This window comes from Populus euphratica, unplaced genomic scaffold (assembly GCF_000495115.2).
Source record: "Populus euphratica unplaced genomic scaffold, PopEup_1.0 scaffold31.1, whole genome shotgun sequence".
NCBI lineage: Eukaryota > Viridiplantae > Streptophyta > Magnoliopsida > Malpighiales > Salicaceae > Populus > Populus euphratica.
The window spans coordinates 3,053,205-3,078,890 of record NW_011499850.1 but is presented as its reverse complement, the minus strand read 5'-3'; the positions used below and the strand labels follow the sequence as shown (position 1 = coordinate 3,078,890).

Genomic DNA, 25,686 nt, shown 5'->3' with positions numbered 1-25,686 from the left:
TGAAATGAAGGACCTTGGAGAAGCTAAAAAGATTCTTGGCATGGAGATTCAGAGAGACAGAAGAAAAGGCACAATCTGTTTGACACAGACCCAATACTTGAAGAAAATTCTAAAGAGATTTGGGGTAGATGGTAAGACCAAGCCTGTAAGTACACCTCTAGCTCCTCATTTTAAGCTAAGTGCTTCAATGTCTCCACGCACAGAGGAAGAGCGCAAGCATATGGTTCAAATTCCGTATGCAAATGCAGTTGGTGCATTAATGTATGCAATGGTTTGTACGAGACCAGATATTTCACATGCAGTCAGTATGGTGAGCAGGTATATGCATGATCCGGGAAAGGGTCATTGGCAGGCAGTTAAGTGGATTCTACGGTACATTCATGGCACAACTGATATTGGTTTGAAGTTTGAGAGGGATGATAGACTCAAACAAAATTTAGTTGGTTATGTGGATTCGGACTATGCTGGTGACTTAGACAAGCGTCGTTCCACAACAGGCTATGTGTTTACACTTGCTAAAGGGCCTGTAAGTTGGAGGTCAACTTTACAATCAACAGTAGCTTTGTCAACAACTGAGGCAGAGTACATGGCAGTAACAGAAGCTTTCAAGGAAGCTATATGGTTACATGGGTTGATTGAAGATTTGGGAATTGTTCAAGAGCACGTGAATGTCCATTGTGATAGTCAAAGTGCTATTTGTCTTGCAAAGAATCAGGTTCATCATTCCCGCACCAAGCACATCGATGTTCGATTTCATTTTGTTCGAGAAATTATGGATGAAGGGGATATTCTGCTACAGAAGATTGGTACCGCAGATAATCCAGCTGACATGCTCACAAAATGTGTCTCAGGGATCAAGTTCCAACATTGTTTGGACTTGATCAACATATCTTGGTGTTGAGCACCTTCAGGGTGCAGAGTCATATGGCGCGTTAGAGGCAGCATTGATTGATCACGAGAATTGAATGAAAAAAAATCTTGCTAAGGTGGAGATTTGTAGCAAATTGTCAACATTTGCAAATTGTCAACATTTTTTCTCATCTACCATCAACCACCCTCTCCTTTAACAACCACCATCAACCACTTCCAACCACCATTCAACCTCCCTCAACCAAGCTGTCAAGGCTCTCCTATAAATAGAGATAAAGAGAGAGCAATGTAAGGCAAATGCAGTGTAAGTGGTGAGAGCAAAAGTGTAGTACAAGTGTGGTGAGTGCAACTGTGAGAGTGAGAAAATGCAGATTTGAGAGAAACACTGAGTGTAAGAGTGTAACACCGGGTTTTGTGGAATTATACTGGGTTGAGTTGAGTGTTTGTATCATTCCTCCAATAATATATATTCTACTGTCTCTGTGGACGTACCCGATTTTGGAGAACCATGTAAATCTGTTGTTTGTGTTTTATTTGTATTTGCTTTTGATCCAGTATAGGCAACAAATAGGTCTAATATTGGTAGCTGTTACTGTCATGACCAATGCCCTGATGTATGCTCAAAAGCTTTACGTGCAAACCAGATCCTACTGGTAACAAATATTGTTGCTGCACTGATCCATGATCGTCAGCAAATGTGACAAGTCAGGCGAGGCCTCCCTCTCTCATAGATGAAGTGAATGCAAAGACGTAAAACCATACTGGGAAAAAATTATGTTAGCTATCATTCAAGTATCGAAGGCTAGAGCTTACATACCAGATGATGAGTTAATTTATTTTTATTTTGTCATATAAGGTTTGAAACTTAAGAAAAGAGGCAAGAAACAAGGATGTTAATTACACAGATACAGTAAGAAAATGATTTGAGCATATATGGCATAAGAAAAGCTTCTTGTCTTTCATATTATTCCTCTACATTTTATAAAACATCCACGAGATTTAAATGCTTTCACACTCATTCTGTTCGTCTCCCAATACTAACCTAACCATCATCTTTCTCAATCATCTCTTTTTCTTTATACAGCTCTGATCTTTTGGCCTGCAATAGCTCCTGCATCCCAAGCTTCCTTTCTACTAGTTTTAAAAGAATCCCAAGTCGTAGCACCCAAGAACGGTCACCATGGCAACAATAGATATTGCAATCCTGCTTGTAGCTCTCACAGGTCATTTTACCCTAACCAAGAGCACCACCATGGTTGCACTTGCACCTACCATCCCCAAACCTAAGCGATTGGTCACCAAACTAATTCATCGCGACTCCATCTTTTCTCCCCGTTATAATGCTAATGGCACCATTGTTGATCGTGCAAGACGTGCTATGCAAACTTCAATTGCGCGTTTTGTTCAGGTGTCGGCACTAGTCTCGGATAGCCATGACATTCGAACAAGTCTTCTCCATAGCCAGCCCAGTTAACTATTCTACATAAATTTTTCGATCGGCCATCCACCACTTCCACAGCATGCAATCATGGACAGTGGTGGTAGTTTTCTATGGATCAAGTGCCTTCCTTGCATTCCTTGTTCAAGCAAATCACCTATTTCAATTTTGGATCCCAGCAAGTCTTTCACTTATTCTAGCATGTCATGCAGGAGATATAGGTGTAACTATTCCAAATGCAACTCCTATAATGAATGTAATTACAATATAACATATGTTCGAGGTCCAGGATCGACCGGGATCTATGTTTTTGAACAACTTACCTTCGAGACGATAGACGACATGAAGATTGTGGTGCCGAGGGTACTTTTGGGGTGTGGTCGAAATCTTGAAGTTGATAAAGGTCAATACAATGGAGTTTTTGGACTTGGAGCTGGCAGGGAGACATCTTTAATAACTCAATTAGGTTCTCAATTCTGATCCTACTACGTTGGTAATATAATGGATCCTAATTATCCTTACAACCATCTATCCTTAGGTGATGGAGCAATAATAGAAGGTGATTCAACACCTTTAGAAAGCAGCTATGGCCGCTACTACGTAACACTAGAAGGAATCAGTATAGAAGGTAAACTGCTAGAGATGGACCGTCGTATTTTTGAAAGGACAGCCATGGTTGATAATGGAGTGATCCTTGATTCAGGAACTACATATACTTGGCTAGCCCAAGATGCATATAATGCACTTAGCGAAGAAGTTCAAAGTCTCTTCAGAGAGATGTTACAACGGTACAAAGGCATGCCAAACCAACTGTGCTCCATTGGGAGTGTGAGGGAGGATCTTAGTGGGTTTCCGGCAGTGACTTTCCATATTGCGAATGGAGCACAATTAGCGCTCGACACACAAAGTATGTTTCTTCACATAGCTCCAAGAGTGTTTTGACTGGCCATAGGTTCTAGTGCTGCCAATGGAGACAACTCCAAAAATTTGTCCGTCATTGGAATGATGGCCCAACAGAACTATAATGTGGATTACGACATTGGTCAAAACAAGTTGTACTTCCAAAGAATTGATTGTGAGCTTCTTGAGGACTAGAGCATGAATTGAAATATCAGAGTCTCCTTTTCTTTTAAGTTCTCAGCATACGAGGCTTACAACGTCCAATGATCCAATACAGCAATCGCACTCTTGAACACAAGAGAGCAAACAAAACAAAATGGCCATCATGAGTGCAGTATATATATAACGGAGGCACTGCCATGCAGAGAACTAAATCGTGAATTAGAAACGAAAATTAAGCATGAAAATTTTATTGTGGACAGTAGACAGTTTATCAGGGAATAGTTTGTAAGGTGGGCACAAGCACTGATAGTACAAGGATTGATTCTCATTTCTAGAATGGGGAGTGCAGGGTGGCTGCTTTACAATCCCCCTAGATGTCACAGGAAAGGGAAACATCAAGACAAACCAGGAAAAAACTGTAAAAATAGCTAGATCTACCAAACCTGTGTTTAAGATGCTAATTATATTTTCCTATGATTTAAGACTCAAAAACTAACCCAAATGGTACTTCTGAATATGCCTCTTTCCCCCAATTCTGATCCCAAGTCCCAAACGAGGTATTTGCTCTTCATCGTGTAGAAACAAACAAACCAATTCCTTTCAGGTTGCACCAAACAATTAATCAATCTTCACTGATGAGTAGATGAGCCTGGTAAACCAGAAGCAGGCATAGAAGCCAATTGTGCCAGTCAGCACAAAGAAAGCATATGAGGCAATCAGCATGTAGCCAAAGTATAAGATCCCAGACACTGGTTTTGTAATATCAAGCTTCGTGAAGAAGTAGAAAGCAGCATAGAGGAAGAGGTAAATTGCAGAGGACCCTGATGTCAGGTAAGACCTCCACCACCAAAGGTAGTCCTCACTGCACAGCTGGAAGTAGCAAAGCACAATTGTGATCTCGGCACAAGTGACAATAAAGATGTCAAAGACAATGAATAAGAAACCAAAAATGTAGTAGAACTGATGCAGCCATATTGATGTAAGGATAAAGAAGAGCTCGATAAAGACAGCTCCAAATGGAAGAATGCCTCCAATTAGAATAGAGAAAACTGGGTTCATGTACCAGGCCTGTTCTGGAATCTTCCTTGGGATCTTATTCGTTTTCACTGGATCTTCAATTGCAGGCTTCCTGAAACCAATATAACTACCAGCAAAGACAAGTGGAACTGAAATGCCAAACCATAAGAATACCAGAGCAAACATGATTCCAAAAGGCACTGCCCCAGATGATTTCTCACCCCATATTAGAGCATTCAAGACAAAGAATATGGCAAAGATCGTTGCAGGAAACATGAAAGCTGTTTTCAGAGTAATTTTCTTCCATTCTGTTCCCTTGAACATCTTATAAAGACGAGCTGATGCATATCCGGAAAAAAGACCCATAAATACCCAGAGAAGGAGCATGGCTGTCATCAACCCACCTCGATTCGATGGAGAAAGGAAACCAAGTGCAGCAAATATCATAGTAACAAAAATCATCCCAAAAAACTGAACCCCTGTCCCAGCATAGACACAGAGTAGGTCTGAGTTTGTTGGAGGCCGGAAAGCATCCCCATGGACCAATTTCCATCCTGTCTCCTCTTGGGCTTCTTCTTGGGTCTCCAGTTGGTTGTACTTGGAGATATCCTGGAAAAGTGTCCTCAACATGATCATAGCCACCATCCCCGAGAGAAAAAGAACAATCATTAAAGAATTGATAATTGAGAACCAATGAATTTGATCATCAGCCATCAAAAGATAGGTATCCCACCGAGAAGCCCACTTCACTTCGCTTTCCTGAAGGGTAAAACAAGACATATGCCAACAGTAGAAAGCAACACGATAAGCTAGAGTCATAGAAGCAAACAGAAAAAGTCACTTCTTTACATGAAAGTACATGACTGACCTCAAATGCAACATCATATGTAAATATCACATGTTTCTTATCCTCAATCACTTGAGGAGATTCAGAGCTAGTTACTGCACGCCTTGCGTGGGGATCACAGGTTGTTAAGCGTGTATTCTCATTCTTCCACTGACCTTCATAATCATGTTTAACGCTGGATTCATTTAAAATGATAAGTCAGTCTTAGAATAAAGAGCGGACTGTCATTTCACAGACAAAGGGAAGTTAACAAAAAAATGCAATTTAGAATCATAGAATCAGAGAGAATAACCTGAATGGTTTGACCTCAAACCCAACAATCCTGGCTAAATTTGACTGCGAGTCTTTGTGAAATTTGACAGTGAATGTCAAGTGATTGTGGATAAAATGTTTTTGATCTTTGCTCTGCAAACAAAAATAAATTGCTTCAGTAATCGCTATTCAGCATTCAATAATAATAATCAAAACAGATTAGATAGAGCAAGAACTTACCCCAGCATACTGCCCTTTAAGACCAACTTGGAAGCCATGTTGATACACTACCGCATTTTCCTGATCAAGCCTTGGAATGGGCACAACAAGTGGAAGATTATCCAAAATCCTGTTCCATGCAGCATTTACCAGAAAGTCACAGGAGATTTTATTAACATAAAAATCATAACCAATAGTTTAAAGAATTAGCACTCGCATGTTGACCCGGTAATCATCATCAATCTTTTCCTTGAATTCTTTTGCTGTTTTTGCATCAAGGGTTATCCGACATAAAATTCGGCACTGTTGCGGTTCTCTCATTTGAAACTGCAACAAAACATTTATGTCAACTACACAGAAGCCACAGGAGAGGACATGTGCAGAGAGAACCGACTAGCAAGCTATATTAAGACAGCTTACCACATAAGGAGAGTTTTCAATACGATCACCACGAAGAACTTCTCCAAGATTCTCTGCACTGTCAACTATACGATCTGGAGGACAATATGGGAGGGAATAGTATGAGTACGGAAGTTGTGTTTTTGTAGAAGTCAGTTTGTTTACTTTCACCTTTAACTCAGCCCCCTGTAATGGTAAACAAAATGTTGGAACTTGGCAAGCATAAAAAGATCAAAACAACAATAGATAGAGATCTTCTTCATTAAATGGAAAACACATATAAAGCATATGAAGAAACTATGCAGGAGAACATGCTTGATGTATCCACATTCCACAATGAGAAGACTGAATTAAAATCCTATCATCATAATTCATTGAGGGTAACTAATGTCACAAGCACTAGGACATTCACCTTAGAAGCATCACCACTAGCCATTTACAAACCACATAATGCAATGTTGATGGGTATAAAAGTACATAAACATTCAAGCATTGAAATAACAATCAATATTTGAGAACTTGGCTTTGATGGTAACAAGGAACATACCACACTTGCTCGGTTCCCTCCCCCAACCCCACCTTCTTCTCCATACACCACAAACACTTGGATCAAACAACACGATCATTATACATATATGTGGAAACCAGATAAATTCAAGGTCCCAAACTCAACTGAACAACATTCGCAGCAAAACTCTTTGATCTCACTTAGTTCAAAGAGATAAAAACGAAGCCAGTGATGAAAAAACACCATCCACTAGAACACAGTTAAACACAGAATAGATCACTTGAACCTTCTAAGTTACCAAATTTCCATTACAAAATCAGATTTCTATGATTAACTCATTATTTTCACCTCCAGATTGCAAAATCCCAATCTTATTTTTTTCAAAAAAGGAAACAAACAAACAAAAATTTACAAATCATTTCCTTAAAAAAAAAACAAATTTAAAATTAAGTACATAAAATCACAAGAGAACAAGAATCAAAAGCTGTCAAGAAAAAAACATTAAAAGGAAAGAAAGAAAAGGGAAAAAATATATATATCCCATGCAAACAACAACAGAATCAGTAACAATCCATCAAGGGAAAAACAAGAAGATCTAACCCAAAATCTTCGATTTCTCTGCAAAAGCAGCATAATTCTACATGCATGCATGCGTATTTAATAAGTGAAGTAAGGTGTAGAGTAAATTACAGTAATGAAATCCTGAGGGGCAACACCAGGAAGATAGAAGGAATGGGACTGATAGGCTAATAACAGCAAGAGCAAAGAAAACTTCATGAAAGAGATTCCTAATCTGAGCGCGAGAGAGACTCCCGCCATGGCTGTTATTGCTAGCTACCTAGCTAAATCAGATCTCCTGCAAACCTGCTTCTCTTCTCTATCTCTCTCTCTCAGTTTTCTTTATTCCATGTCTGTTGTCTTCTTTGGTCGCAAGAAATGGAAACGGTAGTGGAGGAGGAGATACGTGGGTGTCTGTGTGCGTGGGCTTTGTTCTGTTGTTTCTCAGATACCAATGGATGAATTAATTAATGTTTATTAGTTGGTGATTAATTAATTATTGATTACTTATTAGTAGTGGCTATGTTTTTTTTTAGTTCATAAATTTTCAAATGGGAGATTATTGATCGTTGATGTTCTTGTTTTTTTTTTTTGTTTTTGATGTGAGGTCGAGATTGATTGTATCACGGAAATTGAGGGTCCTTCTTATTATTTTCTCATTTTATAATAATTTTTTTAGTTTTTCTTAGAAAAATTAGTGTTGATAACCCTCCCTGTTTTCATTATTTTTTAGATTTTTTTATTTTTTTTAAATTAATATATTGAAAAATTCTTAAAATATATTAATTTAATATTTTTATCTTTTCAAATAAAAAATACAGTGCAATGTATTTTAAAAAAGCAGGTTGTAAAAAGTAGGTTATACCAAAAAATAAACCCTTAGTGCCAACAAATATCATTTATGAGTTGAATATATTGCATAAGCAAATATCTTCATAATAAATACACAAATTAAGCTAAATTAAATTTAAAGGTGATCTTTTTATATATTTTTTTAATAATTAATAGAGCTATAGTGTTTTGTTTCAAGGTATCGATTCTGTGCAATGTAACTATTTTTTAAAATTATTTTTTTATTTATTTAAAATAATTTTTTGAATGTTTTTAAATTAATTTTAATATATTTTTAAATAAAAAATATTTTAAAAAACAGTCCTTACCACTGAACTAAATAGTAACATGAAGTAGGATACTTTATTTTAACAGCTTTTTAGTCCAATAAATATGCTAATCAAGTGATAATCCAAACCTAGAATTATTTTTGTATAAACTTCAAACTATTGGATAATATAGATTTTATCAAGTAATTATATTATTTGATTTTTCAATTAAAGATTTATGTTTGGAATCATTTAACACAAAACATGAAATTACCTAGATAATGACATTGTTTCTTAAAAAATAAATTGAAAACAAAATCTATTATATTCAGATTTTCTAATTTATTTATTTTAAAAAAATTATTAAAGGAGTACAAACTCTTAATAATAACAAACTATTTTAAAAAATATTTAATGATAAAATTAAAAATTAAAAATTTACGCTGAAAATATTAAATGATTTGATAACAAATTATTAAATTTTGAATAATAAAATTAAAAATTAAAAATAAAATTTAAAAACAACACCAAACAAAGGAACACACATTTTGAGAGTGAAAGTGACCTTGCAAGATGGTGGAGAACACAAAGGGAGAAAAGGAAAAAGTGAGATCGTGGAGTGGAATTGGATCCCCCATGATCCCGTCACCACGCAACCACCTTGTTGGTATTTTTTGTCTCTTTTCGGGTGCATGATCTCATCCTAAGAACTTGTTTGCTAGAGTGATAGTTTTTGTATTTTGAGTTAACCATAAAAATAATATGTCGACGGTAGTGTTTGATATTGTGATAATAATTATTTTATAAAATGTTTTTAATTTAAAAATATATTAAAATAATAATTTTATTATTTTTTAAAATTTATTTTTAATATCAAAATATCTTAAATCATAAAAAAATAATTTGAACTAAGAATAAATTCAAGAATTTTTAAATATTTTTTAAACACAAAAATAAACACACTTAACCTATATTTGAGAGTGGAGCCCAAACAAAGATTAACCAAACATGTTTTTGCTTAACATTAGTTTTTTTAAGTTCTCAAATCGTTTGGATGTATTGATATTAAAAATAATTTTTTTTATAAAAAAAGCAACTTAACATTAATTTTTTTTTAAATTTTCATATCGTTTTGATGTGTTGATATAAAAAATAAATCTAAAAAAATATATTTTTAAACAAAAAATACTTTAAAAATTAATCATTGTCACACTCTCAAACCTCTCTATTATAAATTTAAAAGAAAATTGTGATGAGTTAGTTGGACAATTTTAAATTCAAGATTTTTTTATAAAAATATTTTAGAGAAGAAAAAAATAACTATTGTATCTAAATACATTTTCCTATCTTTAACTTCTATTTTAAAAGTATAAAAAGATAAATTTATTTTTATATCTTTATCTTTATCTCTTTAACTAATATGTTTCTATCATTATCATCTTTGTATTTTTATCCCATCATAGTAAACAAATGCCGTCTTAAATAGTTAATGACTGACAATATGCTTAATTTTTTTAATAAATATGCTTTTTTTTTTAATAATTATCAAATTCAACTAATGACTGACAATATGCTTAATTTTTTTATAAGTTAAGATCTAACTTAGTTATAAGTTTGGGTCATGAGTTGACTGAGCTAATTCACATTCAATGAGCCAATCTAGATATATCCTAAAATGATATTATTTTATTTTTTTATATTAAAAAATTTATAAACATTATTGTTCTGGATTAAAAAAAAACAAAGTTAACCCTTAGAATAGGACTAAGAAGATCTCTTCTAAGTTTGATTAGGTAAATTTTTTAAACGGGTCAAAAACAAACCTTGTCTGGGTTAGGATTTGAATACATAAATCAATGAATCAATCCGTTGAGTTGGATATAATTACAATTTTTTCAATGTTTTCATTCATTTTTTTTTCATGTTTTTCTCTTATTTACTTCTCACAAAACCTCATGCATATTCAACAAATACTTTTAAAATTTAAAAACCATTCCCTATACTAAAACATATAATGTGCTACCACCTTCTTTTTTTCCCTTCAATTTCTTCTTCTTTTTTTTTTTTAATTTGTTCCTTTTTTAAAAAGTCATCTAGGTTATTTTTAAATTAGTCAGGTCAATTGAATCATATTAGGTCAACTTGCACAATTTAATTTTAAATTCAAGTTAGATAAAAAGTCAAATCATAAGATTTTTATTGTTTCAATTTTATTTTTTTTCAATTTCATCGTCAAATATTTTATCAATCAATCGAGTCATTTTTAGACCATCCAAGTTAGTTAAGTTATGCTAGCGAGACTTCCACATGGTTTAACCCTGGGTAAGCAAGAAATTGGATCAAAGATTTTATATGTTAATTTCATCTTTTTTCTCATAATGTCATCCTTGTATTTTTTTTACTAATTAGTTAGGTTGTATTTAAATTTGCTAAGTTGATTCAGTCATGTTGGAACAACTCCTATACAATTTAATTTTAAAACTAAACTAGATAAAAAGTAGGGTCAAAATGTTTTAAAATTAATGTATTAGTATGAATGTAATAACAATATGAATTAATTTTTTATAACTTGAATATTTTTTATTGTATTAAAAAATTGATTTGACTCACAAATTAATATATAGATTGTAAACTAATTTTCATTATGAAAATTAAAAAACGATCCCATTATTTGTTTTTCTCGGCTATTCATAGAAAATGATAACCTTGGAGCTTTTTGTCAAGACAAAAATTTGACCTTCAAAATTTTTAAATTATAAAAACCAAAGTAGAACATTGGAGTATTTACAAGGATTATAATATAGTTTACCTTTTTAACCCGAGAAGTCAAGAGACTTGCGTGGCCTTGGGTTCACAGATAATTGAGTCCATATGCAATAGCCGACCTAGATCTAGACTTTCTTAAGCTAGAAAGGCCAAAAAAATTATTCCGTAACTAACCACAAGCTAGCCATTAAAAGAGACTATTTATTTTTTAAAATGGTATTTAATTTAACCGTACTTTAAAAAAATGATTTTTTTATTTTTTAATATGTTACATTAAAAATTATTTTAATATATTTTTAAATAAATATTATTTTCGTGTATATGTTTTGTAGTATGATAAAAATTATTTTTCAAAGTGATATTTATTTAAAAATATATTAAAATAATTTTTATTTTATTTTTAAAATTTATTTTTGTCATTCACAAATTAAAACGATCCAAAAATATAAAAAAATAATTTAAATCTAAAAAAATAAAAATTTATAAATTTATAATTGAACCAAAATACTAAACTAACCTTCAAAAATTTAGATTGAGAACTCAAGTTATATAAATCTATTATTGATTTATGGTAAGTTGAGCTCCACGCCATAAATTATGTGCAAGAGAGAAAAGTTTTGTTATAGATAGTCTTAGTCCATGAACATCATTATCATAAAGAGTTTTATCAAACTTTTTTAATATAACAAGTCACGATTCTACCTTATTTTTCTATATAATTGTGCTATTAAAAGAGTGATGTGTTTTTTTATTCATACCACCAACAAAATTAAAATAATATTTTTATTAAAAAAAAAACTATAAGCTTGTCAGCTTTAACCCACTCGTTATGGATTCCATAAACTAATTGTCTTTTTAATCAAAGTTAATTTGCACGTGCATCGTCTTGAAGTTATACTTCCAGATAACTTGTTAGGTCAGTCACAGCGTGTTTATTATTAATTAATCAATAGTAATTAGTCAATCACAATTACCAAAGAGCTTAGATGATATCGTCCAGCTAATTAAATTATTCGCGTCCAGAAAAATAATTGCTTACCATGAGTACGGCGTCCGACGGTGTTTATTGACTGAATCCAGGTTTAGCAGGCCTTTGGGGTGGAAGAAGCTCGATTTTGTTGGCTCGTGATTGTTTGGTAATGTGATTGGAGGTAAAATATACTTGTAGTTATATTAATAAATATTTGGTAATTAAAATAAAAATGTTTTCAGTGGGTAGGATTTATACGGCACTGCAGGTTTTGGAAAAGCAGTATTTTACTGCTTCTCGTCTGAAAAAACAATGTGGAGCCATGCTCCATCATTGTACTATTTATTAAAATGAATAGTTTTTTTATTTTAAAAAACAAGTATAAGTGATTTAATTTATTTTTTATAATTTATACAAATAAATTTAGGTTTTTTTTAATAAATTTGTATAATTAATTGATTTCACTTGTACTATTCACATAAATATAAACAATACTTTTTTATTAAAAAAATAATTTAAGATGAATTAAATTTACTCATACTGTAATTTTATTTTTATTCTTGATAATATTTTATCTAATTTTATTACACGCTTAAAAAATTATAAAAATTATAGTTCTTATCAAATGAATTTTGTATAATAAAATTATAATTTTTTTTAAAAAATTAAGTTTTACTCAAAAAACTAGTATTTAATATTATTTAATAATACTACATAAATTAGAAGGACATTGCATGATGATGTAACATTTGTGGAATTTGATCTCAATTCCAACTATGTTCTTACCAGGTCCGATCCAGTGAAAAAAATTCAGCAATTCCAACTATGTTCTTACCAGGTCCGACCCAGTGAAAAAAATTAGAAGGATATCGTTTGATGACATAACAAAAAATTCAGTTTTTATTGTTGTGTATTTAAGAAACCATAAAAAATATAGTCATTGTTGGATAGATTTCGTATGTGATGACATTACATATAGTTTAATGAAATAATAAAAAATATTTGATATCAATATTATTTATTTTATGATGTAATAATAGTAGTTAAATCTACACTATTTAAATTAAAAATATTTTTTAATTATTTTATAACCTCAATTTGAAAAATATTCTTTTAACTAGATATATTAAACTACTTTTGTTCAACCTTAATTTCAACCACAGTTTTAACTAAATATATATAAAATATGTATTTTTTATAAAATATTTTAAAAAAAACCACAACCACAACAGCAACTACAATACCAAATATTTTAGGTTCTTTAATTTTGGTATTTTTGTGTTTAAGTGTTTGTTTTTGTATTTTTTTAAAATGTTTTAAAATTATTTTTTATTTTAAAAAATACTAAATTAATAATTTGTGATAGTTTTAATTTAATAATATAAAAAATAAATATTAAAAAACATTTTTTTAATATTAAAAAAAATTCTGCATCAAGATAATAAATAAACACACACTCAGAAACCAATCCCAGTTGGGTGCATCATCACAATGTTTTCCTTTATTAATAAAGTCATCTTTATATCCCATAGGTTATAAGGTCTTTAATTTTTTTTTAATTTTTTTCTAATTTACTATAGGCATATTAATTAACTGACGGATTTCAAAATTTATTAGCAATGGGCCATTTGTCTGAAATTTCCCCTCGGATTGTACAGCACATGAAAAATTATGTGCTTCTCCGAACAGTCATAGCTGCTCATTTGTTATGTTTAGCAGAAAATCGGTAATCCTCCTTTCATTGTGAAGTGTACAATCCGAGGGAAAATTTCAAATAAATGTCTCCCTGATTCGAAGCTCCATGTTTCCCTGGTCTCGGTTTTCACAACTTCAACTTTCGAGAGATTCAACATAGAAAAAATAAAGAAAATAGAGATATAATAACAAATAAAATGATATATAAGATAAAATAATTGTTTTGTTTTTTTATTCTGTTTGATTATGATAAATAAATAAAATATAATATAAAAGAATTATTTTACCCTATTGTTGTGTGTATCTTAAAAAAATAATTAAATATTTTATGGGTTGAACTAAGATCTAGATTAGTTAAGTTCAAAGAAGAAGAAGAAAGGGAAATTAGCTTGATCTAAACCGGCTAAAAACTCCCATGAATCCGAGATAAAATACGGATCTTTAATTTATCCTTGGAATGGCCAGTGCTGAGAAAGTAGCAGCTCAACGTAAAGGGCTGTCAATAATCTATCCTGTATGACAAAACTACAGTGGCTTTCGGATACAATCGAAAGTAAATCAGTGGAATATCCTTGTATAGCCCGAAAAAAGAATGTTGTGCTTGAACAGATACCTAAATTCACACTGAAACCAATGAATGACAGCCGATACACTTACTGTTTAATGGGAAAGAACAAGGAGAGAGGAGGGAAGGATCAACTTCAAATCAGACAGCAAGCGGGTTTTCTTCTGCAGTAAGAGGTGGCTCAAGCAGTCTCACGGAACGAGGAAGCATAAACTCGGCAAATATAGGGTAGTGTGACGATGGATAGCGCCCGTTTATATTATCATTCACCACTTCGCACTGGACAGGAATCAAAGATCTACCTCTGAAAAGAATCCAATCTACGTGCAGATCCTGTGTTTGGCGGTCCCAGCAGAGGCAGAGTGCCCTCAAGATTAACTTGAAGAACTCAAGGGCCCCTTGCTTTTCACCTGACAATACTAAGTAATTGAGTTTTGGCAGGATTATTTCATAATGAATGATCATTACAGAATTGTCAAAACGATACCTTTGAAATGATGGAAAGTTTGTACGAGGGAAACATTTTTCCTCACTTGGGCATTGGGCCATGCATCCCTCATATCTCCCACGACACCATGCTCGCTGCAGAGGAAAAGCCAGCAGCAAGCAACTGAATCAACCCCTCTTCTTTTTCTTTTTTTCTTTTTTGTTACTACTGAATCAATCCCTTAAACAATCACTAAGAATGAAAGTGAAATGCTCATATATCCTCAAGCAGCGTTTCACAAGATAAAAGGAAATAACTTGGTAATGGAAGCCTCAATTCGTAAACTAGCCATTTCATCAACTGTACTACTACAGACAAAGATACACAACTTTTAACCCATCATTATTAAAATGATCAAAATAAAATTTGAGCTTCTGATCATTTCGGTCAACAAAACTTTGATAATATAGTAAAATTATTTCACCTTAAAATTTAAATTATTAGAAAAGTTTCAAAATATAATTTATATTAACACAAGCATCTAACATTACAACACCACCTATTATCTAAGGAAAATGTGAGAACCGAAGGGGCTGAATTGAGATTATCATTCATGTTATATATACAATGACATGAACATTAGGTAATTGATTCCAGTCTGGACAAAAAAGGCAAGGTCTAGAAAGGACCTGTGAAAGGTCTTAATCCTTCATTTTCAGAAAAGAAGTCATATGACAGTTTTGTAAGCACAAGCATCCTATTCTAGGAAGAGAAAAAAAGAACTATTTCTTTGGTTCAGCTAATTGATTAGTATTATTGGTATCCATAAGAAGGGCAGTTTCAAACTTGAAACATGGCTGTGGGTTCTTCATGTTGATATCATGCAAAAACCTAACACGAGAAAATTACAACTTAAAAAACCCAAGTGTCTATGTAATGAAGATACCTTGATCTCCCAAGAAGAAAACGTCCTGTAGTTGATTCTTTGTGTGTGTTAAATCCTCCACAATACACAACTGGTAAGCTAGGAGGTAAGGATGCAATGTGTTGCCATGTGAGTAAAGCACTTCGTCTACGTGCACGAGGACTAAACTCATCCATGTTTGTATTCACTATCTGCAATGAAAAGCCTGGGGGCTCAATCCCTTTCAATTGGAATGTGTGACATCATGTCAAAGAAACATGGAAGAAGACACCTCCAAAAATCCAAATAAAAACAGGATGTGACCACAAAATTGACAAGACTAGTATTGGAAAGGATATAGCCCACGTTGCAATACATGGAACTGCAGCACCCCATGACATGCTTCCTGGGACAGAAGGCGACTCTGATAGCCAGAATGTTCCATCTTCTAGCAGCTCTACCTTCATTTAATAAGACAAGAGCACATGAAGAGTGGCCAAATCCCATCAATATCTCCGTTAAACAGAATTGGAAATCTCAACCAGAATGAAGAGCAAGTCATTCCTTACTTTTTCCTTGTCATAGAAGATAGTACAGTGTTCATCTAGGCTGTCTTGAGATCCTTTTCTTGATATTCCAAATTGACCATAACCTAACAGATAAAAACAATCAACCCAAATATAAGCCTAGTTTCTGGTTAGTTAAAAACGAGTTTTGACCGCTGCATACATTTGAATGCCAAAACACAATACTGTCAAGAGCAGAAACGTAGAAAAATATAACAACAGAAAATAGAAACACAAGTATGTTGGGATTTATCCGTTCCATATTTTATATATTCGTGATGGTCCTGCATAAACCATCAGGATCATGGTTCTATTTAGGAAACCAAAATTATAAGATTTGCAAGCGTTTGGCAGTTCAACATTTTATCTATCCAGCAAATCGCTAATACCGCAGGAATATGAACCGATTTAATCATATGGCCTTCATAAATGTCACAGAACCCAGTGACACTAGTTCATTTGCTGCCATAGGGAGATTGAATAGCTTCAAATGGTAGTAAGAATTTCCAATGAATGTGTCGGCTACAATAGCAGATAAAAATGCATCAAGTGACATATAGCAGCACTATTGGTTGAGAAAAGATGGTGCAAACAACTTGTCAACTAAGTTTTACTGCATAAGGTATGAAGCCAAATGATAAAACCATCGGAAAACACTTACCTGGCAAGCACTGCTGAAGATAATCCAACTGTGTTTTCACACCTGAATCCATACACAAAAATAAGAAGTAGAAATAAACAATAAGAGATACCAATAGAAACCGTTCAAATCCCAAAAGAAAGACAATAAGATCAACAAGGTGAGGGAAACACTACAATATACAACCCACATAGGCATTGAACAAAAATCCCCTATGAAAAACTCAACTACAACTCAAAGGAACCAAAACCCATCTCCAAAACAGAAATTAAAAGACACCCAGATCACCCTTTGCAAAGAGAACACAACCAAAAACAATTTCACACACAAGCGCACATGTAAAAAAGGAGCAACAAACCTTGTTGAGTACAAAGAATCATAGGAGAATAACTAGTGACGACACTAATACACAAATCCTTCCTCTTCTCCCATGAATTTGGAGTATCTTCAGCTTGATCATCATGAAGATTAAAGGTCATCACCGTCAAGGAAACACTCATTTTTTTCCTTTTTTCATGAAATATAAACCAGCTCTCCTTTTTTGTAGTATTTGTTTTTCTTCAACTTCAACAAAATATTACATAGGTGGTTGTTGGTCATGAAATTTACCAAAAAGAGATCATAAGCAATGGTGTACCGTGTTTGTCAACAAGCTCAGGCTGTGAAGGTTTGTCTTATTAATTGGATTCAGTGCAGCTGTACTGTGCAGTATATTCTTTTTGGATTTGGGGTTACCTCCCTTTCTCGCTGTGCGAATGTGAAAGCAGAGAACAGAGAAACACGTAGAGACTGCGCATGTTGTAATAAATTATTATTATTCTTAAAAAGTGTGGACTGTAAGAAAGTAATTGTTTCTTTCAGCGTTGATCAAATACTGGCAATTTTTTTTTTATTCGACTTCTTTAATAGTTGATAGAGACATGTCAATTCATTACTTGAACCACAAGGTAGATAAATAATTAGATTTAGCCAGGTTAGATCAATAATTAGATTTAGCAAAATTTAGATGAGACCCGATTGTATTAATTTTCTTTTAAATTATTTTATTTATTATTTTTTTAAAATAAAATAATTTCAGATTTTTTAAATTTTATTTAAAACAATGTAATTTCATGTTGTTCTAAAAAAATAAAACAATATTGTTTTAAAATAGACAACACTTAATCCATAAACCTACAATAATTCATATCTTGAATTAAGTTTGATAATTATGTAGATTTAACACTAAAATATATTATAAAAACTGTGGTACAATCTTTAACAATCAAATAATTAAAAGAATTGATGGCAGATCTACTGTTGAAAGATTATGACAATATTGACCGGATATTACCACATTCGCAGTGTTTTTTAAAGTCAAAAATAGGAGAATAAATAAATAAATAAATATATGAAGAAAAAAAGGCTAAAAAGAGTACGTTTGCTATAATTATTGTTAGTGTTAAGGATATTATTGAGATTTTATTAAAAATATAACACGAATATTAAAAAATAAATTATAAATCATTGAGATGAAGTAGAGAATTGTTGAATATTACTTTAAAAAAATAAAAATATAATATAATATATCATATTAAAGTATCCAAAATGTTTAAATAAAGCAGGAAGTGGAACAGTGGAAGTTAACACCTTCAACTTTAAAGACATCAATGCAAAATCCCCGGATTTTTTTTTAAAAAAATAAAAATATAATATAATATATCAATGCAAAATCCCCGGATTTGTTATTTGTTTTTGGTTTTTATCAAAATTAAAGGATTGTATTTTTGTTTTCTTTTAGATCGCGCGGTCCATTTTGATTTGTTTTTCAATCATGCGGTCTATATAATAAATATTCACCAAATTACCGAATTAGACTCGATATAATAGGCATGGGTATAATTTAGTGCCATTTATACAAGTCAAGGAGAGAGATTATTTAAAAGGTTAATTTGAATGAAACCAGTCTTGAGAGATTATTCAATAAAGTTAATCTTGTAATCTAAAAAAAATTAAAAATAATATTTTAATTGACCTAATTTAATCTATTTAACTTGTGAATTCAACCTTGTGCTAAATTGGGTCTAATGAGTTTGGTATGACCTCTCAGTTATAGTCAAATCAACCTCATATTTTTATGATTGCAATTGAATAGGATTAGTTCAGTTAATTAGCAAGTTTTTAAAGGTGGAGGACTAATGTGATAATATTCACATAGGTTGGACACTATTTACTTGATATTTCCTGATTAAATATATATTTGTTAATATGTTACATATTGAATAAAATAAATTTATCGAAGAGATTAATTGATAGCTAATTCTTTTGGCGTTAGGGAGTGATATCTTTAAAAACTACACATAGCAAATAGTGATAACAAAATAAAAATCACTTCGATTGAAATTAATTTTTAATATCATTCTTCCAGTTATCAAATTATAATATATGTATACATTGACATGCATGTATTTATATAATTATAATATGCTATAATTACATATGCAAGAAATATATCTAAATGCATTCGTTAATTACAAACAAAAAAAGTACTAACTTGATTTTTTTCTCCCAAAGGTAAAGATAAATTAGATTGCCTAACAAGCTCAAGAACATAGATTGCCTCTACCCTGTATAATTGGAATCCAACTTTCAGAAACTTGCTAAGAACCTCAATTTAACTGATTAGGGATGACATAAGATTTGGATTAAATTCTTGCGCGAATTGTGCGTGCAAAACTCATGGAAGAGAAGATTACAAACTAAAGGATGCCATTTGCAGCTGCTGATGCTTTTTATCAAGTTCAAAAACCAGGAACTATGATTTAAAGTCATGGGATAAAACCAAGCCATGCCTCAAGGCAAATCCCATTACATTTCCAATATCCTTTATTCATATGACTCACAGTACCACCAAAACAAGCATACAAAGCTTCCTTTTCTCCTCTTTTGATATCTAAGAAGAGTGTTGCTGGACCCACTCCACAAGGGTTTGGATGCCAAATCCTGTTGCAGCGCGCTTCTTCTCGTTCCAGACAGGGCCAGCGATGTCAATATGCATCCATTGAACCTTCTCATCAACAAACTGCATGATCAAAGATAAATTTTCAGGATTTCCTTGGATGTGAGATTATATGGTGCCAAGAAACAAGAGCTTATGACCAGTAAATTATCAATTTTTCCCTTTTCCTCCTCTCGTCGGTTCTCCATCCAAAGATTGGTAGACAACATTCCCTGCCAAAACATGTGGACAGTGGATGGTGTTCTGTCCAAAAACAGCCAGCATTCGTTCTGGATGACAACACGCATACAGGAAAACTTTGAGAAATCTCTTACTGTTTGGTACATTACCCAAACACTTCACTTTGAGGTGCCCAAATCCAACTCCTCTACATGGATAGGAATATAGTTGCTGTAGAAAATAATGGAAACTCTTCCAAGTAACTGAGCTCTACACATAGTTGCATACTCACCTGGACACTGCTTTGCATGTCCATCTAAATGGGTAATCTCATTGTGAAGAACAGACATGGATACAAGGAACACAACTATGAGAATACGCACAGAATGCAATGGTCACACACCTGTTTCAAAAACAGAGCTGCAGTGATAGCCCCACCCTGACGGCCACCAGTGTTTACCATATCAGCTACTCCTGACTTCATGGACTCCCAGTAACTTTCCTCCATCGGCATCCTCCAGAGTTTCTCTCCGCTGGCTTCTGCTGCAGCAAATACCTCATTCGCTAACTCATCACTGGGTGTAAAAACACCTGCATAAAAAAAGGTTTTTCATCTATTAAACAACAGGCAATGGAGTAATCAAACCAAGCCCTGAGAAAGTGTCAATTCTATAAGTAACAACAAATACCAAGTTTAATAAGCAAACACATTAATGTCTTTGAGACACTTGAAGACATGAGTTTAGAAGTTGTAAACAGTGTTCTAAAAACTGCAAACACACCCAAAGCATGGTGACATCTTTAGCTGGTGATAGACCTCATTTGAACCTTTCAGAAATTCTTAAGAGCATAAAAACATCATGGTATCCGTGCATCTTTGTTCAGCTGTCAAATACTTGCTTTTCTGCAACCCCCACCACTCCCTCCCTCAACCATAGAAAACAAAAATGGGGAAAGAAATTCTTAAAAATAAATCCCCACCAAAATCAGACTTCCCAGCATGATTAATAAAAATGTGTTTGAAAACTTGCATTTCAGCACAACCCTGCAGAAACATGAATGTAAGTGTGTACCTGCAATTGAGGGCCCAAGAGCAACTACGCAGGCTCCTGTTAGGGTTGCCAAGTCAATTATCTACAAAATAATTTAAAATATTAAGCAGCATTCTAAATTCGAACCAAACGATTATATAACTATCAGCATGCAGCATCCTTACCATGTTAACTTCAGAGATGATAATGTGAGGTCATACAACTATTATTTTCATTGCTGATCAAATATCAAGGTACAAAAATTTTCAACTTATGGAGCAACTAAAATCAACAACTTCTACCCGGTAAACATATATTTTAATATGGTCATTCCAAGGCATCCAAAATTTCTATCTGATTGGTCACAATACCATGTTTAAATGATACCTTTTCTGCACCCTGGTTACAGGCATAAACTAAAGCATCTGCAAGTGTAAGCCTGCCTTCAGCATCAGTGTTATTGACCTGCAATGGAATTATCGAGCAAGAGATTACATATCTGGTTGACGAAATTAAATAATGTTATCCAACCCTTGAAAGATATGAAGGACAGAAGAGATTCTAAATCCTTTTGAACACAGTAAACTTTGCCTCATAGTTAAACTACTTAATTACAACAATAGTAAAGGAGCTCATCTCTCTTGCGATGCTTTTTTCTTTTCTTTTATTGTTCCTTTCTTATGCATTGACAGTAAGAAACTAAATACATCAGAAAAACCTTACAGGCAACAAAAGGCATCACTAAAGGAGTCAATGACAAAAGGACAAGAAAACCAAACAGGAATGTTTTCAATTAACAGACATGCCAAAGCTACCTGACACAAACAACAAGTCACAGCTAAACTTTTCTGTTGATGCAAGAGAAAGAAGCATATGGTCCATATGATAAAACAGACTGGGGATTTGGACATGCCTAATTCTATTAACTCAAACCTGAATTATTGCTATCTCGACTCAACAATGACCAACAGAAAATAAGCAGGATTTGCTTTTTAACAAAATGTCTTGATTAAATTATTACAACATTTCATGATGCATAGATAGCAATAGCCAACTGTTGGGTGGTGATGGTTTTGGGGGGGGAGGGGGTGTTAAGTCCTGACAAGCAGACTCCTAAATGCATGTCTAAATCCATGCAAACCACAACACTTTAATCATATATAAAAAAAAGGCCTCGTTTTTTTTTTCATGTCTTATGCCCTGCAGGATGACAAAGCCATACCTCAATTGTCTTTCCATTTGAGGCTGTCACTATATCTCCTGGCCTCATACCAGTTCCACTAATCATATTCTCACAAGCTGCAACAATGAAATGGACCTGCATAACAAAATTTCTGCTAAGTCTCGAGGGCATTTAAACTTGAAAAATGCATGTAACTGCACAAGAACGGTAGGATAAGGGACAGGGAGAAAACAAGACCTAAGTAGATTGATAGGGACCTGGTTTTAGCAATGACTATGAGAACAAGGACAGCACGGGAGGCTTACCTCAACTCCAGGAGGTTTAACTTGACCGATGGCTTTTGCTGCACCTAAAACTGCTGCTGAACCGCCCATATCAAATTTCATGAGCTCAATGGAACAGCCAGGTCCTGTCTTGATGTTGTAGCCACCACTGAAAACATAAAAGACACAGCTTTTAAGAATCCCTACTGACATCCCAAAAATGGAAAGCATAAATGAATAGAAGCACCACATCCAATAAAAGGGAAAAACACATGCTGATAGAGTAGTCAGCTGCATAACCTCCTCCTTGACAGGGCATGAACAAGACTTGCAGTTACATGAAAGATATCCAAATGATGTTACATTACGCCATCACACATTGGACATCCAAAAGCACAGCTTATCCCCACATATGTTTTTAGAACTTGCAAATGTATATAATCAATCACCTGTCAAAAGTCAATCCTTTTCCAACTAATGCCAGCTTGGCTTTAATAGGTCCACTTGGAGGCTTATAACACAAATGGATGAAATGAGGAGGATTAGCAGAAGCTGCAGCAACACCCAGATAGGATCCCATTTTCAACTCTTTGCACTGCTCTGCATTCAAGATGGTAGCTGAAAGAACATCACTGTACGTGGAAGCAATCTTTGTAGCTTCTTCCGCCAGTACCGCTGAAACATAGAAATCATTGCAGACAATTAAAGCTGTGATCAGACACATGTATGGACACATATCTATGTATTGGGATGGGAAAATGAAATTTGGCCCGTCAAAACATTAGTTCAAACACAGGAAGCAGTCAGGTGGTAATTGTAATTGGTGCAATGTGCCCATAAGCCTTGAGGGGAATGAAGCTATTACGAACCAGGGGTGAGTACATTGGCTGGTGAATTGACAAGTTCTTTTCCAAAAATTACAGCAGAAGAAACATCTTCAGCATATTTGAGCTTCTTCTCTAGCTCAGGTCCAGTTCCAAAACCAAGAATATCCACGGATTTAAGCACAGGTTTCTTTGAATCTGACTTATATCTATTATCTTCATATGTCCCCAGCACAGTCCCTGTCACATTTTAAACCATTCAACATAAAGCATTTCCAAATGTTAATGCAAACAATTGTCACAATGCTATTAGTTCTCAATATTGGTACCAGATGCTATCGCTGAAGCAGTATTAAGTTTTGATTCATTTGCGGTGCTTCCAGTTGAGGCAAGCACAATGCCAACATTACAGGCTTGAGCAGTCTTTGCAGCAGCTGCAATGGCCTCACCAAAATTGCGAAAAGCATATGTGTTTGTAGCAGACTGTCCAAGCCCAATCAAGCCGATTCTTTTGGAACCAAGACCTGGAAGTCTAAGAACCAATGACTGGCCAGATTTTCCTGTGAAATCCTCCTCCGAAGAGGCTTCACTTAAGTGACCACCCAGCTTGGCATCTAGCTTTTTTAAAAGAGAGTTCTCAAACCTCTTGCTGTCATCCTTTGTCATATCTTTCTCTGTAACACCAACAGCAAGGATATCTCCTTTCCATTCTGCCACATCAATCTCTTTTGCAGAGAAAGCAATCTGTCAAAGATTACAGAAATACATCATCCACCTCTCCGGTGCCCAATAGATACAAACTTCACCAATTAATATTTTATCAAGGCACATTTCAGAAGGTAAATATAACAAAAAGACATCCCAGTACAATGCTGATCCATATAAAACTAAATCAATCAGGTCATATAAATTTAGCACAACTTCAAGCCATAAATCACAGACGGAAATACAACACCAATAAGGTTTGAAAGCAAAAACTAAAACCCCATCAACAAAAAAAAAAGTTCAATTAGAATTTTAACCCTTGATAACCAATCAAAACCACAACTTCATGCATACAAAAGCAAAACCACACGCCAGTTTCAATTATTGTTAATCGTAAAAGACATTCAAATCTATAGCTGGCTTTGAAAACGAAAACCCATTAATAAAAATTAAAGAAGAATATACAAAATCCAACCCCCAGAACACACGCAAATCTGTGATTAACTTTACGAATATAAAACCATCATAAGAAATCAACAATCGTCATGATCCAACCACAAAAAACAAAGAGACAAAACGCTGGGGTAAATTCTTTTAGAGGAAAAATGAGAGGGAGGAGGCCCAAAAAAAACCTTAGGGGCATCGATGTTAGCAGGCTGGGTAAGACCAAGAGTAGCACGAGCTAAAGAGTGAGCCATGAGTTTGCCGCCTCCTCTGGAATAAGAAAAGGGTGAGACTGAAAAAGTGATTCTAAGACAAGGTGTCGACCACAGTTTGGTGAAAACGAAGGACGAGGAAGATGAGAAAGATGATGGGACAACAGCAGCAGTAAGTGAAGTGGCCAAGGATACTACCGTGGCGGCCATTTTTCAGTGTGGGTGTCTCTATTTATTGATAATAAACCCATCCACCAAAAACTTAGTTTAAGATAGATCTTAATGGTGCCATTGACATCATCTCTGACCAACCATTTGGATTTTTGACTTCGGCTAGGCGTATAGACATGGCCGAGATTCGGTTGGCTACTGATAACTCGTTTGATGGGTAAAGTACTGTGCTGTTTGGGTATAGTATGTGCAGTTTGGGTATGTTGTTTTTTAAATTATTTTTTATTTGAAAATAAATTAAAATATTTTTATTGGTTCAAAAATATATATAAAAAATAAATAAAATCTAAAAAAAATAAAATTTAAAAAAAAAAATCGAAGACAAACACTACTTACATATTTTATTCATTATTTTGTGCTCAGCATTTGGCCTTATAATTGAAAATTATTTTTAAAAAATTATTTTTATTTTTTTAAGTTAATAACGTTTTTTATTATTTTGATATGAAAATATTAAAAATAATTTTTAAAAAATAAAATAAATATTATTTTAATATATTTAAAAAAAATACTTTAATAAATAATTTCTATCCTATTTTCAAACAACTTTTTAATATCTATGCCTTTATCGTGTCGCCTGTCCAATGACATGTACCTTGCAAACAAAGAAGAATTGGATTTTTGTAAGAGATAAAGTTTTTAATTTAATTATAAATTAATTACCTAACAAACTAAAAGAACTGGACTCTGTGATGGTAGCACCTCACTTCTGTTTTATTTAATTGGTCCTTGGATTTTTTTCACTTTTGATTTTGTTTTCTTCCCTTTTTTTAACAAATTAGTCCTTGGACTTTTTTCTCTTCTTTTTTTTTTTATTTACGTGGGGTGTCCGG

General features: G+C 33.5%; 3 protein-coding genes and 1 pseudogene across 3 annotated transcripts; 1 reads left to right on the top strand and 3 right to left on the bottom strand.

The window, feature by feature from the left end:
• The first annotated feature begins 2,050 nt into the window (after window positions 1-2,050).
• On the top strand, window positions 2,051-3,476 carry LOC105121323 (aspartic proteinase CDR1-like; annotated as a pseudogene).
• A 121-nt stretch (window positions 3,477-3,597) lies between these two features.
• Window positions 3,598-7,607, bottom strand: LOC105121184 (transmembrane 9 superfamily member 8-like). Its single transcript, XM_011019733.1, has 7 exons — window positions 7,303-7,607; window positions 6,126-6,290; window positions 5,923-6,032; window positions 5,727-5,835; window positions 5,527-5,639; window positions 5,256-5,409; window positions 3,598-5,146 (listed from the first exon to the last, which is right to left on the bottom strand). The coding sequence occupies exons 1-7, from the start codon at window positions 7,429-7,431 to the stop codon at window positions 3,989-3,991; spliced, it is 1,938 nt and encodes a 645-aa protein (XP_011018035.1). The 5' UTR covers window positions 7,432-7,607; the 3' UTR covers window positions 3,598-3,988.
• Window positions 7,608-14,119: 6,512 nt separating this feature from the next.
• Window positions 14,120-17,571, bottom strand: LOC105121182 (uncharacterized). Its single transcript, XM_011019732.1, has 7 exons — window positions 17,162-17,571; window positions 16,825-16,866; window positions 16,167-16,249; window positions 15,957-16,058; window positions 15,640-15,854; window positions 14,754-14,848; window positions 14,120-14,676 (listed from the first exon to the last, which is right to left on the bottom strand). The coding sequence occupies exons 1-7, from the start codon at window positions 17,301-17,303 to the stop codon at window positions 14,408-14,410; spliced, it is 948 nt and encodes a 315-aa protein (XP_011018034.1). The 5' UTR covers window positions 17,304-17,571; the 3' UTR covers window positions 14,120-14,407.
• Window positions 17,572-19,524: 1,953 nt separating this feature from the next.
• On the bottom strand, window positions 19,525-24,981 carry LOC105121181 (leucine aminopeptidase 1-like). Its single transcript, XM_011019731.1, has 10 exons — window positions 24,599-24,981; window positions 23,591-24,005; window positions 23,307-23,501; window positions 22,887-23,112; window positions 22,480-22,606; window positions 22,214-22,309; window positions 21,379-21,456; window positions 21,034-21,094; window positions 20,364-20,551; window positions 19,525-19,864 (listed from the first exon to the last, which is right to left on the bottom strand). The coding sequence occupies exons 1-10, from the start codon at window positions 24,830-24,832 to the stop codon at window positions 19,736-19,738; spliced, it is 1,749 nt and encodes a 582-aa protein (XP_011018033.1). The 5' UTR covers window positions 24,833-24,981; the 3' UTR covers window positions 19,525-19,735.
• Window positions 24,982-25,686: the final 705 nt, after the last annotated feature.

Bases quoted from the DNA above. Each gene is read 5' to 3' on its own strand.
- LOC105121182 (XM_011019732.1), bottom strand. From the start codon at position 17,303: ATGAGTGTTTCCTTGACGGTGATGACCTTTAATCTTCATGATGATCAA. The intron at 16,867-17,161 runs GTTTGTTGCTCC...GTATGGATTCAG, and splicing joins GATTCTTTGTACTCAACAAG to GTGTGAAAACACAGTTGGAT. The intron at 15,855-15,956 runs ATATCCTTTCCA...ACATGATGTCAC, and splicing joins CATGTATTGCAACGTGGGCT to ACATTCCAATTGAAAGGGAT.
- LOC105121184 (XM_011019733.1), bottom strand. From the start codon at position 7,431: ATGGCGGGAGTCTCTCTCGCGCTCAGATTAGGAATCTCTTTCATGAAG. The intron at 5,640-5,726 runs GTAAGTTCTTGC...TTTTGTTTGCAG, and splicing joins TTAAAGGGCAGTATGCTGGG to AGCAAAGATCAAAAACATTT. The intron at 5,410-5,526 runs GTTATTCTCTCT...AAATGAATCCAG, and splicing joins TTTGAGGTCAAACCATTCAG to CGTTAAACATGATTATGAAG.
- LOC105121181 (XM_011019731.1), bottom strand. From the start codon at position 24,832: ATGGCCGCCACGGTAGTATCCTTGGCCACTTCACTTACTGCTGCTGTT. The intron at 23,502-23,590 runs GTACCAATATTG...AAAATGTGACAG, and splicing joins TGCTTCAGCGATAGCATCTG to GGACTGTGCTGGGGACATAT. The intron at 21,095-21,378 runs GTATCATTTAAA...ATTATTTTGTAG, and splicing joins GTAACCAGGGTGCAGAAAAG to ATAATTGACTTGGCAACCCT.